Genomic DNA, 18,322 nt, shown 5'->3' on the forward strand with positions numbered 1-18,322 from the left:
TTGTTACAGAAATATATAATATACAGGGTGTTTCATTTTAATCCGACTACCTAAATTTCTCGGAACCTAAGCAAGATAGAGAAAAATGTTTTAGACAAAAGTTGTATGGTTTCAAGGGGGACATAAGATGGTGTCATTAGTTTGATCTTGAAGAGCCATCTGAAGGACATGCGAAGGTCAGCTCCAACTTTTTAAATGGGACACTCTATATGCTTTTGCATATTCTTGTAGCTCATCTTAAGAGCTTTCCAAAACACTATAATTAAGTTAGTTTTCATTAAGTACTTTCCAAGTTATGAGGCTTGAAATCATTTTTTAATTTTACATAAACCGTAAAATATCTTGTAAAATATTCATTTTTCGATTATTTTACCTTAATACTTTTATGTACAAAATAATGAGAGGAATCAATTGGTGTAAAGAAAACTCATAGTTGTTTCGAAAAAAAATATGTAATTTGCAATTAACAATTACATATTTTTTCTTAAAAATAACTATGTCTTTTCTTTACACCAATTGATTCCTCTCATTATTTTGTACATAAAAGGTAAATAAATTAAAGTAAAATAATCGAAAAATGAATATTTTACAAGATATTTTACGGTTTATGTAAAATTAAAAAATGATTTCAAGCCTCATAACTTGGAAAGTACTTAATGAAAACTAACTTAATTATAGTGTTTTGGAAAGCTCTTGAGATGAGCTACAAGAATATGCAAAAGCATATAGGGTGTCCCATTTAAAAAGTTAGAGCTGACCTTCGCGTGTCCTTCAGGTGGCTCTTCAAGATCAAACTAATGACACCATCTTATGTCCCCCTTGAAACCATACAACTTTTGTCTAAAACATTTTTCTCTATCTTGCTTAGGTTCCGAGAAATTTAGGTGGTCGGATTAAAATGAAACACCCTGTATATATATATATATATATATATATATATATATATATATATATATATATTTATATATATGCCATTTGCAGCTAAAAGATCACTCTATACTCTATATAATCAGCAGCATTGTTATTATCTCCAAGATATATAAAATTGTCATTTGTATTTTTTAATCAAATACATAAACAATTACTAAGTGATAAAATTAGTAACAAAGGCGCGATAATTGGCATGAGGAAGAAGAGAATTCATCTTGTTTTTTATTTATTGATATATTTTAAAATACTTGTTTTTGTTACAATATATACATCAAATACAAATGTTATCAATTAATAATTATTTTGAGGGAATTTTTTATTTTAATATTTTTATTATTATACCTACATAATACATTTTATTTCCAAAATTGTTATTAATGAGCTAGCTTTTTCTTTATTTTATAATTGTGTTTCAGATTATCTCTGTTTTTATCTTCAGATTTAATTTTTCTTTTCCTATCATAGTGATTATCTATCTCATATTTGATATTTCTCTCTTTATGTTTATACTTGTGTACATCGCTATTTCGTTTTTTCTTATGTTTATGAGTACATTTTTCTTTATAGTTAGATTTCTTTCTCTTCTTACTTTGTCTTGAATGAGAATCTTCTGAATCATTGTTGATGCATGTGCTGTTACTGTTATTATCGCTATCATTATTAGTACTACTATTAGTATCACTAGTACAATTAGTACTATTAGTATCACTAGTACTGCTAGATTTTTTATCATTAAATTTTTTTTTCTTCAAATTTTTCTTTTTCATGTGATTTTTCTTCTCTAATAACCGCAATTTTCTGTAATTCAATTGTAAAGATAAATTATAATATTCTTCAAGTTCAATAAAATAAAAAATATTTATAAAAAAATATTTTATATATACTTTTTTTTTATCATTAGTAAGAGAATATATATATATATATATATATATATATATATATATATATATTCTCTTACTAATGATAAAATTAGTATATATAAAATATATATAAGTAAATATATAAAAGTATATATATAAGTAAATATATAAAAGTATATATAAAATTTATACACACACGCACGCACGCACACGCACACGCACACGCACACACACACAGAGAGGGTGTTCCACCTAGAAGTGGCCATCCCCTTTTATCTTTTAAACTAAAAGAGGTAGACCGTAACAAATATATATGAAATTAAATGGCTTGAATAGAACTTTATTGTAAGTATAGTGATTGATTACAAAATTTATCTGTATTTAAGAACGTAGAGATATGCATAATTTTTTATAATAATGTAGATATAATAAAATTGATATAATAAAAATTGTAACGCTGTTTGAAGCAAATATAATGATGTATGATTTAATGTAAATATTTTACATATTATACGAGATTTTCCGGCTTGAAATATCGCAGGCGACGTCCACAATTTCATTTTCGGCCCTGCGATATAGCCAACTTCTGACTCGTGCATTAGAGGAGAGGTTGACGTATGTCATATTGTCATTTAATCATGATACTCAGTTCGAAGTTGGTTATATCGCAGGGCCGAAAATGACGTCGCCCGCGATATTTCAAGCCGGAAAATCTCATAATATGTAAAATATTTACATTAAATCATACATCGTTATATTCGTTTCAAACAGCGCTACAACTTCTGTCATATCAAAATATCTACATCATTATAAAAAAAATTATGCCTATCTCTTCGTTCTTCAACACATAAATTTTGTAATTAATCACTATATTCACAATAAAGTTCAGTTCAAGCCATTTAATTTCATATATATTTGTTACGATCTATTTGTTTTAGTTTAAAAGATAAAAGGGGGTGGCCACTTCTAGGTGGGACACGCTGTATATTACAATTATGCATATATAATTCAATTAACTCACAACAATAATTTTTTCTTTTCTTTTTTCGACAAAAATTTTAGAAAAGACAATTCTGATTGCTCTTCATCTTCAGAGATAATAAGATGCTCATGTTCTGGAATTTGTAAATGTTGTTGTACATCCAACACAGATCTGCAATATAAAAAGTTAATTTAGTAATTAATTTTTGTTTGCAATAATCCATTTCATAATTTTCATACACTATTTAATCAAAACTAATTCTATATTGTACATTCGCAAATACGTATGCGCGCAGATAATACATTTTATGAACATATGATGTAACGTTACTTTTTTAGAGCCAAACCATCTTCTCGCATTTGTTGTACAAGTATCATAGTATCTGGAGCAGATGGTACTTGCAAATTATTATTTGCCATTACAACACTCATTGCTTGACTATATAATGGACACTCCTTATCTAAAAAATAATTTAATATCAAAGTTTATTTCTTATATATTAACAGTTCTTTTAATACAGTTACTAATAATATTACTACTAATTCATAGTTTTTTAACTATGAATTCATCATAATTTTATAACTAAAGTGAGAACTTGTTTATTTGACAAAAATTGCCCTACAGATCTTTCCAATAAGTTACTGTTAAAGATATGTATAAGATAAATTCATCAGGAATAACTTGTCAATAATAGATACAATTTCAGATTCATTCAAATATAATTTTTAATTTTGTAAAAGTATAAAAAGTAATTTCATAATCCAATAACATTGTAAATATTGTTACATTACCTGTATTTATATGTCCCCATTTGTGACATTTGATACATCGTACATTTCTTACTTGTATACCAAAGGGTTGATCTCTTATTTCACTATCCCCTTTGCAATAACTTTCTCTTGGAGCATTATACTTCCGCTGCCACTCAAACTTGTATTCAGGTTCATTGTCTTCCTTCTCTCTTTCTTTTTTTGCTCCAGGAGGTGGTTCATACATGAAATTTACACTAAGTTTATCTTTGCTTTCTTTGCTCAGTAATGCTCTGAAAAAAAATATTACATTATTATTATTTTTATTAGAAACAAGATTATTTATTATAGAATATTGTAATTTACTTATTATTATGAAGATCTTGTTCTTTTTCATATTGTACTCGCAGTTCTTCCTGTTTCTTCTTATAAGCTTCTGCTTGTTGTTCTGCCATCCATACCTGAAGGAATATATTTTGCTTATGTTGTAAGATTATTCAAATATATGCAAAAAAATCAAGATATTGTCAAAATATTTTAAATATTTCAATTTCTGTTAAAATATTTCTGAATTTTACAGTAAAAGACTATATTGTATGTGTGTATATTATCATACTCGTTTTAAATTATCTCGTGATGCTGGGTGGAAAAACTTCTTGCACATGTAATTATTAAATCCTTTTCCCATTTTTACTTCCTCTTACAATTTTATGAATACAGTTACAGAATATTTATATATACGCAATAGAGAGCAGTTACTAGCTTCGAGCACATTTTTCTTAAATCCTGATTTACAATGGGCGTGTTCCAAAATTCACTACCAACGCTGAAAATTTAGCGTGGCACCCGATTGACCACGTCGCCAATTGGCCAATTCAAAATAGGACTCTCTGATTGGTTAATCGTTGCTGGTTACCCTAGGCACAGGTCGATATAATTGGCTGTGGTCAATCGCAACGTGGTCAAACGGGACGCTCCCTCACGTTTCGTATATTATATATTTTCAGCGCTGAATTTGCAGTGAATTTTGGAACATAGCCAATAGATAATTAAAGGCTATAGCACACACTTTCCATAAGACAACAGTAAAGTTTCGACCAATCACATTGCTCAATTTGATTACGAACGGCCAAATTGAGCAACGCGATTGCTCGAAACCTTACTGTTATGTCTTATGGAAAGTATGTGCTATAGCCTTAAGCGTCGTCTACAATGGCAGTAGGATTAATGGATTAAAGCAGTAACTTAAGAATTGACCAATCACAGTCAAGCATCAAAAGAATACTCGATTTCTTGAGTTACAGCTTTAATCCATTAATCCTACTGCCATTGTAGACGACGCTTTAAAAGTCATTCTACAATGGCCGTAGCTTAAAGCGGCCTTTTCATTGACGCGAAAAAGTAGCGTCAACCATTGATTGAACAAAGAAATAAGTAGTTGCTTCATTGGGTGCTTTCCAATTGTTTAACACATCTTAACACAAACATACACAGGAAGGCACAAAGTGTAGCGATGTGCACGACTCAATTGGAACAAAGTTAATGTGCGACTTTCGAGTGGAGGGTTAGGATTCTTCATAACCATGTCCATCTTGATATTTTTTAATCCATGCTGAGGGTGATAGCATCGATATATAAAATGGATTGACCATTGCGTGTAGACAGGCGTCAGCCCGCGGTGAAGAGAGAGATACTACATGCGAGGCCTATGTCTGTCTCTTTTGCTAGTATCTCATTGGTAATTTTGCATAATATTATATAATATATAAATAATATATAAATAAAATATATAAATGCATATTATATTAATATATAAATATGAATGAAAATTTAATCAGTAATATATCTAACCTGCAAATAATATGCAAAAGAGACAATTTTATTTTATTTATTAAATATAATAAAAAAATTAATTGTACAAAAACTCATTAATTTGAATTACTTACTTCAATGATACTTTTAATATTTTTATTGTCCATTTTTGTATTTGTATGGTGTACTTTAATGGTTGTCTTTTAATTAAAAAGGATAAAACGAAAAGAAAATTGCCAACATAATCGCCGTCAGTCTGTAACCGCATATTTCATTTGTCCCTAGAAAACAGAAGGTTACACAAGTTGACTAGTAGCCCTCGAGCTGAGTACGGATGTGTAAAGTTGTGTCGGCAGTTACGGCAATTGGAACGCGACTTGTGTCGCCGTGTGCATAAAAGTGTCTAGGGATATCTCAATTGGAAAGCACCCATTGTTTAACCAATGGTTGACGCTACTTTTTAGCGTCAATGAAATTGCACCTTAAGGTTATAAGGCATAAGCTAAAAAAATTGACCAATCACAGTCGAGTATTCTCTTAATACTTAACTGTGATCAATTTCTTAAGTCTTAGGGTCTATCCAGACAAACTTGCATAGGTGCATATGCATAACATAAGACCATATGGACCAATGAGCATCGAGTATTATGTTATGTAAGTCAATATAGCGATTTAATACTCGATGCTCTTTGGTCCATATAGTCTTATGTTATGCATATGCACCTATGCAAGTTTGTCTGGATAGGCCCTTAAGGCCGCAGCACACACTTTTGCATAAGCGCATAACCATAAGCATAAGGAAATTGATTGGTCCTCAAGTATATGCATAAGAAAATGAACCAATCAATTTTCTTATGCTTATGGTTATGCGCTTATGCAAAAGTGTGTGCTGCGGCCTTTAAGGCTATAGCACATACTTTTCATAAGACATAACAGTAAGGTTTCGACCAATTGCGTTGCTCAATTTGGCCGTAAACCGTAACCAAATTGAGCAACGCGATTGGTCGAAACCTTACTGTTATGTCTTATGGAAAGTGTGTGCTATAGCCTTTACGCCTTAGGGCCTATCCAGACAAACTTGCATAGGTGCAAATGTGCGCGCATGCGTAATATATAAAATATGAATTGATGGATAAATTCTTTAAACGAAAATGCAAAACAAATTCTCTATCTGTATATATAGGCACTGTATGTTCAACATAGTCGGTTATGCATGTTCTAGGTCGTCAGACGAAACCTTCCTTTCAATAATTACGTTAACAGCAATATCTGCAAATATAAATTATATAAAATTCAATAAAAATGCACAAACTAAAAAAAAGGCGAATTTAACATAAAACCAATCTTTAGAAATTATATTAACACAAGATTAGAACTCTACATCTTTTTAATACTCACTTTCCATTTCGTCATCGTTTTCATTTTCAAAATTATTAATAGCCAAGGGTAATAGATTTTGTTCTACAAATTCATCATTAATATTATGAATTATAATATTATTAATTATAATATTGAAATCAGTAAAAGCATCAAGATGTTGTCAATAATGTGTGATTGGTTGGAAACAAAAAAAGAAGGAAAAGTGCCTCGTGTCACTAAACGTTGGTGCATGAACTCATCTGCTCTAACCGCCATCTTGTGATCCAAGCTCTCTGGAGTACATTGGAGCATGCGACGCGAACAAACCTTTATGCTACGGCCATTGTAGAATGGCCTTAAGTTGTAGGCAAATTGACCAATCATAGTCGATTATTTCAGAAATAATCAATGGGTGCTTTCCAATTGAGATATCCCTAGACACTTTTATGCACACGGCGACACAAGTCGCGTTCCAATTGCCGTAACTGCCGACACAACTTTACACATCCGTACTCAGCTCGAGGGCTACTAGTCAACTTGTGTAACCTTCTGTTTTCTAGGGACAAATGAAATATGCGGTTACAGACTGACGGCGATTATGTTGGCAATTTTCTTTTCGTTTTATCCTTTTTAATTAAAAGACAACCATTAAAGTACACCATACAAATACAAAAATGGACAATAAAAATATTAAAAGTATCATTGAAGTAAGTAATTCAAATTAATGAGTTTTTGTACAATTAATTTTTTTATTATATTTAATAAATAAAATAAAATTGTCTCTTTTGCATATTTGCAGGTTAGATATATTACTGATTAAATTTTCATTCATATTTATATATTAATATAATATGCATTTATATATTTTATTTATATATTATTTATATATTATATAATATTATGCATATATATACATCTATGTATGTTAATAACTTTGCTTCGAATTATTTACAGACTAATTACACAAATTTTACGTGTGCAACATGTTTTTCCCTTTTACCAAATGGAGAAGAATTGTATGAACATATTTGCTTTAAGGAAAAAACTATTTATTCGAATGAGGGCGTTATTTATTGTTTGAGTGATGATCAAGAAACTTTCATCGAATTTGATGCCTGTCTACACGCAATGGTCAATCCATTTTATATATCGATGCTATCACCCTCAGCATGGATTAAAAAATATCAAGATGGACATGGTTATGAAGAATCCTAACCCTCCACTCGAAAGTCGCACATTAACTTTGTTCCAATTGAGTCGTGCACATCGCTACACTTTGTGCCTTCCTGTGTATGTTTGTGTTAAGATGTGTTAAACAATTGGAAAGCACCCTGTGTATGTTGTGTTAAGATGTGTTAAACAATTGGAAAGCACCCAATCATGATTGATCAATTTGCCTACGACTTACGACTTGCGACGTTACGATACGACCAATGTAGATCTGGCTTGAGACTGGACTATGAATACCTATGATGAATACCGGCCTAAGAGCATATACCAATCAGATTCACGAATTTTACAACAGTTGCAAAGCAGCTTTTCCTGCTGAACGCAATCAAGGCTCCTGCACACAGGACGCGGCAATATTTGTCGCGCGGCAGAAGCCGACTCGATAGCCAATACAAAAGTTGGATTGAGTTCAACTTGACGCGCGATGGATATTATATATCTGCTGATTGGCTATCGCGTCGGCTTCCGCCACGCGACAAGTGTTACCGCGTTCTGTGTGCAGGAGCCCTCAATGTACACTTTTTGAGCTGGTGTAGCCAGTTGAGCTAAAAAAGGATATTTATTTAGTATCGATTTGATTTTATAGCATAAAAAATAATGGGAAAGAAAGACAAAAAAAATAAAAATAAAATAAGTGGCAGTGTGAAAACTGCGCTAAAAACTGAGAAAAAACTTAATGCTAGACAAAAGAAGGAATTAACGGCACTTGGTGAGGTTAGATTTCTTTTTTTTCTTTGGTTATATAAAAAAATTTGGATTAAACAATAATTAATCTTCCAAAAAACTCTAATAAATTTTTACGAAAAAATATGTACTTTTAGTTCATGTTTTTGTGTATATATATATGTGATTTGAAAATGTTTAATTTGAATGTTTAAATTGAGATAAAAATTTACTTGTTAAGATAAGATATTTAATATAAATTTTATGAATATCACGTTATTGACAGTATTCATATTAAGTCAAAATTTAAATAATTTTCGAAATGAAAATTATATATTATATATTATGTAATATTACACACATACATACATACATATACGTATATATATATATATATATATATATATATACAATTTTTAAATTATAATTTAAAATTATATAAACTTCAATAAAATTTTTAACAAATGTAATTATTGTTGCAAAATTTTAAACTGTAAATTTCGCTGAAACTTTTGTTTTAATATGATGTAATATGAGCAAAAAACAAAATAATAATTTATATAATAACATATTATTAATTTATATTCAGCAAATTATTAATTTATATAATTATTAATATTGGTAATATGTTTATTTTGTCTTTGATAATAACATTATCTAACATTATCAACACATACAGTATTACGTATATAACATTATCTAAAATTATCAACATATATACAGTATTACGAACATCAATCACAAAATGATCCCAGACAATATATATCCTTAAAAAAAGGTCAAAAAATAACTTAAAGACGTTTTATCATTTTTTTGACTTTTTTGTGTTGTCTTAAATGAATGTAACATTGATAGTTAGTATAATCTGTTTATTTTTGTTACTTGTGCTATGGACAATAATTTTAATACGTATTAAAATTCATATAAGTGAAATAATTATTATAGTATTTTTTAACATATATATATAATATATATATATATATACACACACAATATAAATACAATATATTAATGAATTTGTAAATATATACACATGTGATATATATTTACACACACACACACACACACACACACACACATGTATATATTTACACATTCATTAATATAATTGTAATAAATTGTATTTTGTACTTATATCAAGTTTGCAGCTGCAATATGAGTAGAAAAAATACAAAAACATAATAAGCATACATATAGCTTATAAATATAAATAATTGAAAGAAGTATTATTTGCAATAAATGCAGGGATGAATGCATTGAAAGCAGGAATATACATTGCCAGAAAGAAATTTTAACATTTTTCATTCAACTTTAGATGCAAAAAGGAAAAAGTTTATGTAGAAGAATATCTGAATCACTATAGCTCTTTCAAAGAAGAAGAAAATGCATTAATAAATTAGATATTTTATTTGAATCAAAGAAGTTTCCCAATAATTAAAAATCAATTATTAATGTGCAAATGATTATTAGATTTTTACAAAGAAAAAATAAATTTGACAATAATCGCATGTCATTAGTTTTTTGGAATGATAAATAAGTTGGAAAAAGAATGTTAGAAATTGAAAATTTGATTTCTTGTGATTTTTGAATGCTGATGTTACTGGAAGTGCTTGAGAGATTAATTTTGTGATGAAGTAACTAATTATATAAATTTTAAAGAACTATTAAATATTACACCAGAAAGAATTTTTAACTTTGTCAAAGCATTCTTTTTATTCAATTTTAAAACTCATTTGTTTTGATAAAAAAGAAAATAAAAATGTATAAATCAGATGGTTCAAATTATAACAAATCAAATAACAGATGGATGGTTGCAGCCAATTTTTATGAATATTATTAATATATTTTATCCATGGCATATATACATGTACGAAATAGAACATTTTTTCCAGTAATATTCTACTTAGATGGTTATTCTTATATGATAAAACATTTTAGCGATTTATATAACATAAAGTATAATTAATTGCTTTTTATTTCAATTTACATAATTTTTAACTGATGAGTGTATCAGTATTTATAACTGATAGAAATGATATTGAAAACTTTCTTTCATAAATATCGCATGAAAAATAAATAATCAGCTCTTATAAAGAAAGACTTTGGATTATTATTAAATAGCCAGGTATAATTATAAGATTTTAGCAGCAGTTAGCATCATAACAGCAGATCTAATTATGACTTTACAGTAGATTCTTCCATTGTATCCGCAATTGTTTACTTTCTACTAGCATAAGTTTTTGATATAATGTGAAAGCAAAAATGCAAAAAAATTAAGTATGACTTATCAACATGCCGTGTCGATAAAAATATGGCAATTATGAAGTCTTGCCATCATGATGTGATAGCAGAAATACAGCAAGGATAGAATATGCTTGTCATAATGACGGCAGATTATACAATTGATGATACAGCAATGTTAATTATAATCCAAGTCAAAAAATTATCTAATTTTTTATTGGATCATTAATTGTGGAGCAAATAATTAATAAAAATACTCAAGTGTAATATTATTAATAATAGTTAAAATTAATATTATTAAAAAGTATTGTTATTAATAGTTAAAAGTAATATTTAGTAGAATGCAAAGAAGGTAATAAAATAATAGTCGCGTATATAGTATAATCCTCAAAAACTTACCTTTTTAAAAAAAGGTAAAAAAGGGCGCCAAGTTCATGCATTAATTGTATCCAACTGTCATATTGTTTACAAAAATAGTGATATAAAAAAATTGCGCCAACTAAGGATAAAAATTTGTACAAGATAAATAAAAGTATAAGGAAGAAAACTTGTACAATTTAAATAGAAATATTTTAATTGAAAACATTGTTATACAAAATAATTGTTTTAATTTTCAAAAATAATAATATTAAAAAATTAAAAATTTGTTTAAAAATTCAAAACTGAACATTAATATAAAACAAGAAAGTAAAAAAAATTTTAATTAAAAAAACTTGGCGCTGCCAATTTTATTAATATATTGTTCAGCTTAAAAGTCTAAATTTCCAAATGTAAATCAATATAAATTAATTAAAATATTAGGTTAGGTTAGGTCATTAAATTTAAATGTTAGACTAATAATTGGAATATGTTCCAATCTTTTAGATTTCCATACTACATAAAGTTGATAAAATAGAAAAAACATAAGAATAAATCTCATAGAAATTTCTAAAATAAAAAGTATAATTTGTGAAAATAATATGAAAATGATAAGAATTATAATAATTAAATTATTAATTGAAGATCCAGAGAATTAATCTTAAGAGAAGAGATTGAAGATCTTAAAAGAATTAATAATAAATGTCCAGCAATTATATTTGCTGTTAAATATATATTTAATTAGAATATATACCAATTTTATTGGCAGCGCCAAGTTTTTTTAAATTAAAATGTTTTCTACTTTCTTGTTTTATATTAATTTTCAGTTTTCAATTTTTAAATAAATTTTTAATTTTTTAATATTATTATTTTTGAAAATTAAAACTATTTTGTATAACAATGCTTTCAATTAAAATATTTCTATTTAACTTGTACTAGGAGGAGAGTTTCTATTTAACTTGTACAAGTTTTCTCCCTTGTACTTCTATTTCTCTCGTACAAATTTTTATTCTTAGTTGGCGCAATTTTTTTATATATTACTTTTGTAGACAATATGAAAGTTGAATACAATTAGTGCATGAACTTGGCGCCCTTCTTTTACCTTTTTTTAAAAAGATAAGTTTTTGAGGATCATATCACTTCTTTTTTTAGTCTAATTTGCTAAGAGATATTATATTTAAAAAAGTATATATATACATATATACATATATATATACAGGGTGATTTTAATCGCCCCAGGCGGATATTTCAAATGCTGTTGAGTTTAGAGAAAAATGTTTCAGACAAAAGTTGTAGGGTTTGGAAGGGGACATAAGATGGTACCATTGGTTTGACCTCAAAGAGTTATTTAAAGGTCACATGAAGGTCACCTTCAATTTCTTAAATGGAACCTACATTTTCTCTTTACATATTCTTGTAGCTTATCTCGAGAGCTTTCCAAAACACTATAATTAAGTACCTTTTCGTTAAGTACTTTTTGAGTTATAAGGCTTGAAATCATTTCTTAATTTTACATAAATCATAAAATATCTAGTAAAATATTCATTTTTCGATTATCTTACCTTAATACTTTTATGTACAAAGTAATGAGAGGAATCAATTGGTGTAAAGAAAACATACAGTTGTTTTTAAGAAAAAATATGTAATTGTTAATTGCAAATTACATATTTTTTCTTAGAAACAACTATGTGTTTTCTTTACACCAATTGATTCCTCTCATTATTTTGTACATAAAAGTATTAAGGTAAGATAATCGAAAAATGAATATTTTACTAGATATTTTATGATTTATGTAAAATTAAGAAATGATTTCAAGCCTTATAACTCAAAAAGTACTTAACGAAAAGGTACTTAATTATAGTGTTTTGGAAAGCTCTCGAGATAAGCTACAAGAATATGTAAAGAGAAAATGTAGGTTCCATTTAAGAAATTGAAGGTAACCTTCATGTGACCTTCAAATAACTCTTCGAGGTCAAACCAATGGTACCATCTTATGTCCCCTTCCAAACCCTACAACTTTTGTCTGAAACATTTTTCTCTAAACTCAACAGCATTTGAAATATCCGCCTGGGGCGATTAAAATGAATCACCCTGTATATATATATATATATATATATATATGTATATATGTATATTTTGTTTAATATATAAGCAAATTATATAAAAATATATAAATAGAATAAGTATATATAATATACAGGGTGTTTCATTCTAGCCAGGCGAATATTTCCAACGCTGTTGAATTTAGAGAAAAATGTTTCAGACAAAAGTTGTATGGTTTCTAGGGGGACATAAGGTGGTATCATTGGTTTGACCTTGAAGAGTTATTTGAAGGTCACATGAGGGTCACCTTCAATTTCTTAAATGGAACCTACATTTTTTCTTTACATATTCTTGTAGCTTATCTCGAGAGCTTTCCAAAACACTATAATTAAGTACCTTTTTGTTAAGTACTTTTTGAGTTATAAGGCTTGAAATCATTTCTTAATTTTACATAAACCATAAAATATCTAGTAAAATATTCATTTTTCGATTATCTTATCTTAATACTTTTATGTACAACATAATGAGAGGAATCAATTGGTGTAAAGAACACATACAGTTGTTTTTAAAAAAAAATATGGAATTGTTAATTGCAAATTACATATTTTTTCAAGATAAGCTACAAGAATATATAAAGAGAAAATGTAGGTTCCATTTAAGAAATTGAAGGTGACCTTCAAACAACCCTCATGTGACCTTGAAACAACTCTTCAAGGTCAAACCAATGGTACCATCTTATGTCCCCCTCGAAACCATACAACTTTTGTCTGAAACATTTTTTTCTAAACTCAACAGCGTTGGAAATATTCGCCTGGCTAGATTAAAATGTAACACCCTGTATATTTTATATATATATATATATATATATATATAAAATTATTATATTATATATATTTATATTTGGCTTGTAAAATATATATATATATACACGGTGGGCCATTTTAATCGATGCACTCGAATATCTCGAAAACAGCATTCTTCAGAAAGAAATGTTTCAAACAAAAATTGTAGGGTGTGAAGGGGGACATAAGATGGTAGCATTGGTTTGACCTTGGAAAGTCATTTGAAGGTCACATAAAAGTCACCTTCAATTTCTTAAATTGAACCCACTATTTTTCATTACATATTCTTGTAGCTTATCTCGAGAGCTTTCCAAAACACTACAGACAAATGTTTTTTCATTAAATACTTTTTGAGTTATAAGGCTTCAAAGTTTGCAGTACTTCGATATAAAATGCAAAATATCTCGTAAAATATTTAGTTTTCGGTAGTCTTACCCTAATACTTTTATGCACAGGATAATGAGACAAAACTATTGGTGCAAAGAAAACGTATGATTGTTTATGATAAAAATATGTCCCCCTTCACACCCTACAATTTTTGTTTGAAACATTTCTTTCTGAAGAGTGCTGTTTTCGAGATATTCGAGTGCATCGATTAAAATGGCCCACCGTGTATATACAGGGTGTATCAGAGCGACCGTATCAGGCTGGTATTTCGAAAAATACGCATTTACTTGAAAAATGTTCCGAACAAAAGTTGTAGGACTTTAAGGGGCGCATTACATAGCATGATTAGTGTGACCTTGGATAGTGTTGTTAAGGACACGAAAAAATCAATTAAAAGTTTTTAAATGGAAACCCCTATTTCTGATTGTATATTCTTATAGCTGACCTCGAGAGCTTTCCAAAACACTATAATAAAGTATTTCTTCATTGAGTACTTTTCGAGTTATGAGGCTTGAAATCATTTCTTAATTTTACATAAACCGTAAAATATCTTGTGAAATATTCATTTTTCGATTATCTTACCTGAATAATTTTATGTACAAAATAATGAGAGGATTCAATTGGTGTAAAAAACACATAGTTGTTTTAAAAAAAAATATGTAATTGTTAATTGCAAATTACATATTTTTTTCTTAAAAACAACTATGTTTTTTCTTTACATCAATTGATTTCTCTCATTATTTTGTACATAAAATTATTAAGGTAAGATAATCGAAAAATGAATATTTCACAAGATATTTTACGGTTTATGTAAAATTAAGAAATGATTTCAAGCCTCATAACTCGAAAAGTACTCAATAAAGAAATACTTCATTATAGTGTTTTGGAAAGCTCTCGAGGTCAGCTATAAGAATATAGAATCAAAAATAGGGGTTTCCATTTAAAAACTTTTAATTGATTTTTCCGTGTCCTTAACAACACTATCCAAGGTCACACTAACTATGCTATGTAATGCGCCCCATAAAGTCCTACAACTTTTGTTCGAAACATTTTTCAAGTAAATGCGTATTTTTCGAAATACCAGCCTGATACGGTCGCTCTGATACATCCTGTATAGATATATAGATATATATATTTATTTATGTATTTATTTATATATTTGTATATATTTACTTAAATATAAATATATATATTTATTTACCTTGCTCCAATTATCATACCATACTGGCTCTTGCCAATTTTTAATTAATAATTTAATTATTTATTATTTATAACTTGCACTTTATTATTTATTGCTACTCAAAATGCGGTTAATGATACATACTATATCACTAATGACACATATGACACATGTCATTAATATCGCAAAGCGTCGCTAACGCAATCTTCTGTGGAGAATAGGAAATGTACGTTTTCTCTTTCTATGTGTTGTGATGACTATGATGACCATGATAAAAACGTTTCTTAATTGAAAATTTTCATATTTCGAGTTTGCCTTATGATATCTCCGTTTATAGATTATGCAGCGCAAAAATAAAGATACTTTCTTTATACAATTCAAACCCGCTCTATCGATTAAAGCTAGTAAGAATTCGATCCATTCAGCCGTTATTGAAACCCGATAATCTGAGTTACTCTCAACTGTTTGACTCGCGTATATATATATATATATATATATATATATATATATATATATATATACAGGGTCTACCAAAAGTGTGGAAACCCCTAAATATCTCGGAAAATATACGTTTTACAGAAAAGTGTTTCCAACAAAAGTTGTAGGGTTTAAGAAGATCTATATACTGATTCTATCAGTTTGACCTTGGATGGCGTCGTCAAGGTCAGGTCAAGGTCACATTGACTTTTTTAAATGACACCCCCTACATTTGATTGTATATTCTTATAGCTTAATTCAAGAGCTTTCCAAAACACTATAATAATGTTCATTTTTATTAAGTACTTTGCGAGTTATGAGGGTTGAATGATAGAGTAGCGCCGGTATTAACATTATCCAAGGTGTACTACATGGAGGTTACTCGCTCGGATTTGCATCTGTTGTGTGTGTGATCCAGCTAACTAAGGCAAGATCGGTCGTGGATCCAGTCAGCAAAAGCAAAGACCCAACCAAATTACAATCGAGCATTTAAAGACCTGGAAAGCAATCGACATAGTAAACAGTAAATAAATTTGAGGATGCTCATTTATCATAATAATTGTTCGAAATGTGTGCGTGTGCGTGCGTGCGGTGCGTGTATACAGAGATCAGGTTAGGTTGCACCAAACGATTGCAAATGTGTTTCAATGTGTTAAAGTAAATGCTAAAACGTTTAATTTTAATTAATCGTACGTTGTATTTGGACGATAACAATTAATTTCTGCTTGCTCAAAGCTGAAGTTAGAAGGTGCTCGTTCTTTGATAGCTTTATACATTCTTAGTTGAATTTTAAATGCGAGTTAGACTGCATGTAGTGCGTCACATAGCGGTAAATGAAGGAACTAACGAGACGTTTCATACACGTTTTATGGAGCAATTTTTTGGCAATTTGACTTCAGCGAAATATGAGGATATGTTGAGGAATCGATCTTGCCTTAGTTAGCTGGATCACACACACAACAGATGCAAATCCGAGCGAGTAACCTCCATGTAGTACACCTTGGATAATGTTAATACCGGCGCTACTCTATCATTCAACCCTCATAACTCGCAAAGTACTTAATAAAAATGAACATTATTATAGTGTTTTGGAAAGCTCTTGAATTAAGCTATAAGAATATGCAATCAAATGTAGGGGGTGTCATTTAAAAAAGTCAATGTGACCTTGACCTGACCTTGACGACGCCATCCAAGGTCAAACTGATAGAATCAGTATATAGATCTTCTTAAACCCTACAACTTTTGTTGGAAACACTTTTCTGTAAAACGTATATTTTCCGAGATATTTAGGGGTTTCCACACTTTTGGTAGACCCTGTATACAGGGTGAGGCATTTATAGTGACGCGGGCGTATTTCTCGGAAACAAAGCGAGATATTAAAAAATGTTTCAGACGAAAGTTGTATGGTTTCAAGGGGGACATAAAATGGTGTTATTAGTTTGATCTTGAAGAGCCACCTGAAGGACACGCGAAGGTCAGCTCCAACTTTTTAAATGGGACACCCTATATGCTTTTGCATATTCTTGTAGCTCATCTCAAGAGCTTTCCAAAACACTATAATTAAGTTAGTTTTCATTAAGTACTTTCCAAGTTATGAGGCTTGAAATCATTTTTTAATTTTACATAAACCGTAAAATATCTAGTAAAATATTCATTTTTCGATTATTTTACCTTAATACTTTTATGTACAAAATAATGAGAAAAATCAATTGGTGTAAAGAAAACTCATAGTTGTTTCGAAAAAAAAAATGTAATTTGCAATTAACAATTACATATTTTTTCTTAAAAATAACTATGTCTTTTCTTTACACCAATTGATTCCTCTCATTATTTTGTACATAAAAGTATTAAGGTAAAATAATCGAAAAATGAATATTTTACAAGATATTTTACGGTTTATGTAAAATTAAAAAATGATTTCAAGCCTCATAACTTGGAAAGTACTTAATGAAAACTAACTTAATTATAGTGTTTTGGAAAGCTCTTGAGATGAGCTACAAGAATATGCAAAAGCATATAGGGTGTCCCATTTAAAAAGTTGGAGCTGACCTTCGCGTGTCCTTCAGGTGGCTCTTCAAGATCAAACTAATAACACCATTTTATGTCCCCCTTGAAACCATACAACTTTCGTCTGAAACATTTTTTAATATCTCGCTTTGTTTCCGAGAAATACGCCCGCGTCACTATAAATGCCTCACCCTGTATATACA

General features: G+C 29.0%; 2 protein-coding genes across 2 annotated transcripts in view; one reads left to right on the top strand and one right to left on the bottom strand.

Moving 5' to 3' along the window:
• Positions 1-1,304: 1,304 nt before the first annotated feature.
• Positions 1,305-4,326, bottom strand: LOC105253502 (corepressor interacting with RBPJ 1). Its single transcript, XM_025414063.1, has 6 exons — positions 4,138-4,326; positions 3,888-3,982; positions 3,564-3,814; positions 3,103-3,232; positions 2,812-2,943; positions 1,305-1,728 (listed from the first exon to the last, which is right to left on the bottom strand). Exons 1-6 carry the CDS (start codon positions 4,207-4,209, stop codon positions 1,305-1,307), a joined length of 1,104 nt encoding a protein of 367 aa, XP_025269848.1. The 5' UTR covers positions 4,210-4,326.
• A 4,085-nt stretch (positions 4,327-8,411) lies between these two features.
• Positions 8,412-18,322, top strand: part of LOC105250006 — a 119,334-nt gene continuing 109,423 nt past the window's right edge. The window contains exon 1 of the mRNA XM_025414112.1: positions 8,412-8,636. Within this exon, the coding sequence (XP_025269897.1) occupies positions 8,520-8,636 (117 nt within the window). The 5' untranslated portion in view covers positions 8,412-8,519. The remainder of the gene's footprint in view (positions 8,637-18,322) is intronic.

Source organism: Camponotus floridanus, unplaced genomic scaffold (assembly GCF_003227725.1).
Source record: "Camponotus floridanus strain SB8 unplaced genomic scaffold, Cflo_v7.5 scaffold110, whole genome shotgun sequence".
Lineage (NCBI taxonomy): Eukaryota > Metazoa > Arthropoda > Insecta > Hymenoptera > Formicidae > Camponotus > Camponotus floridanus.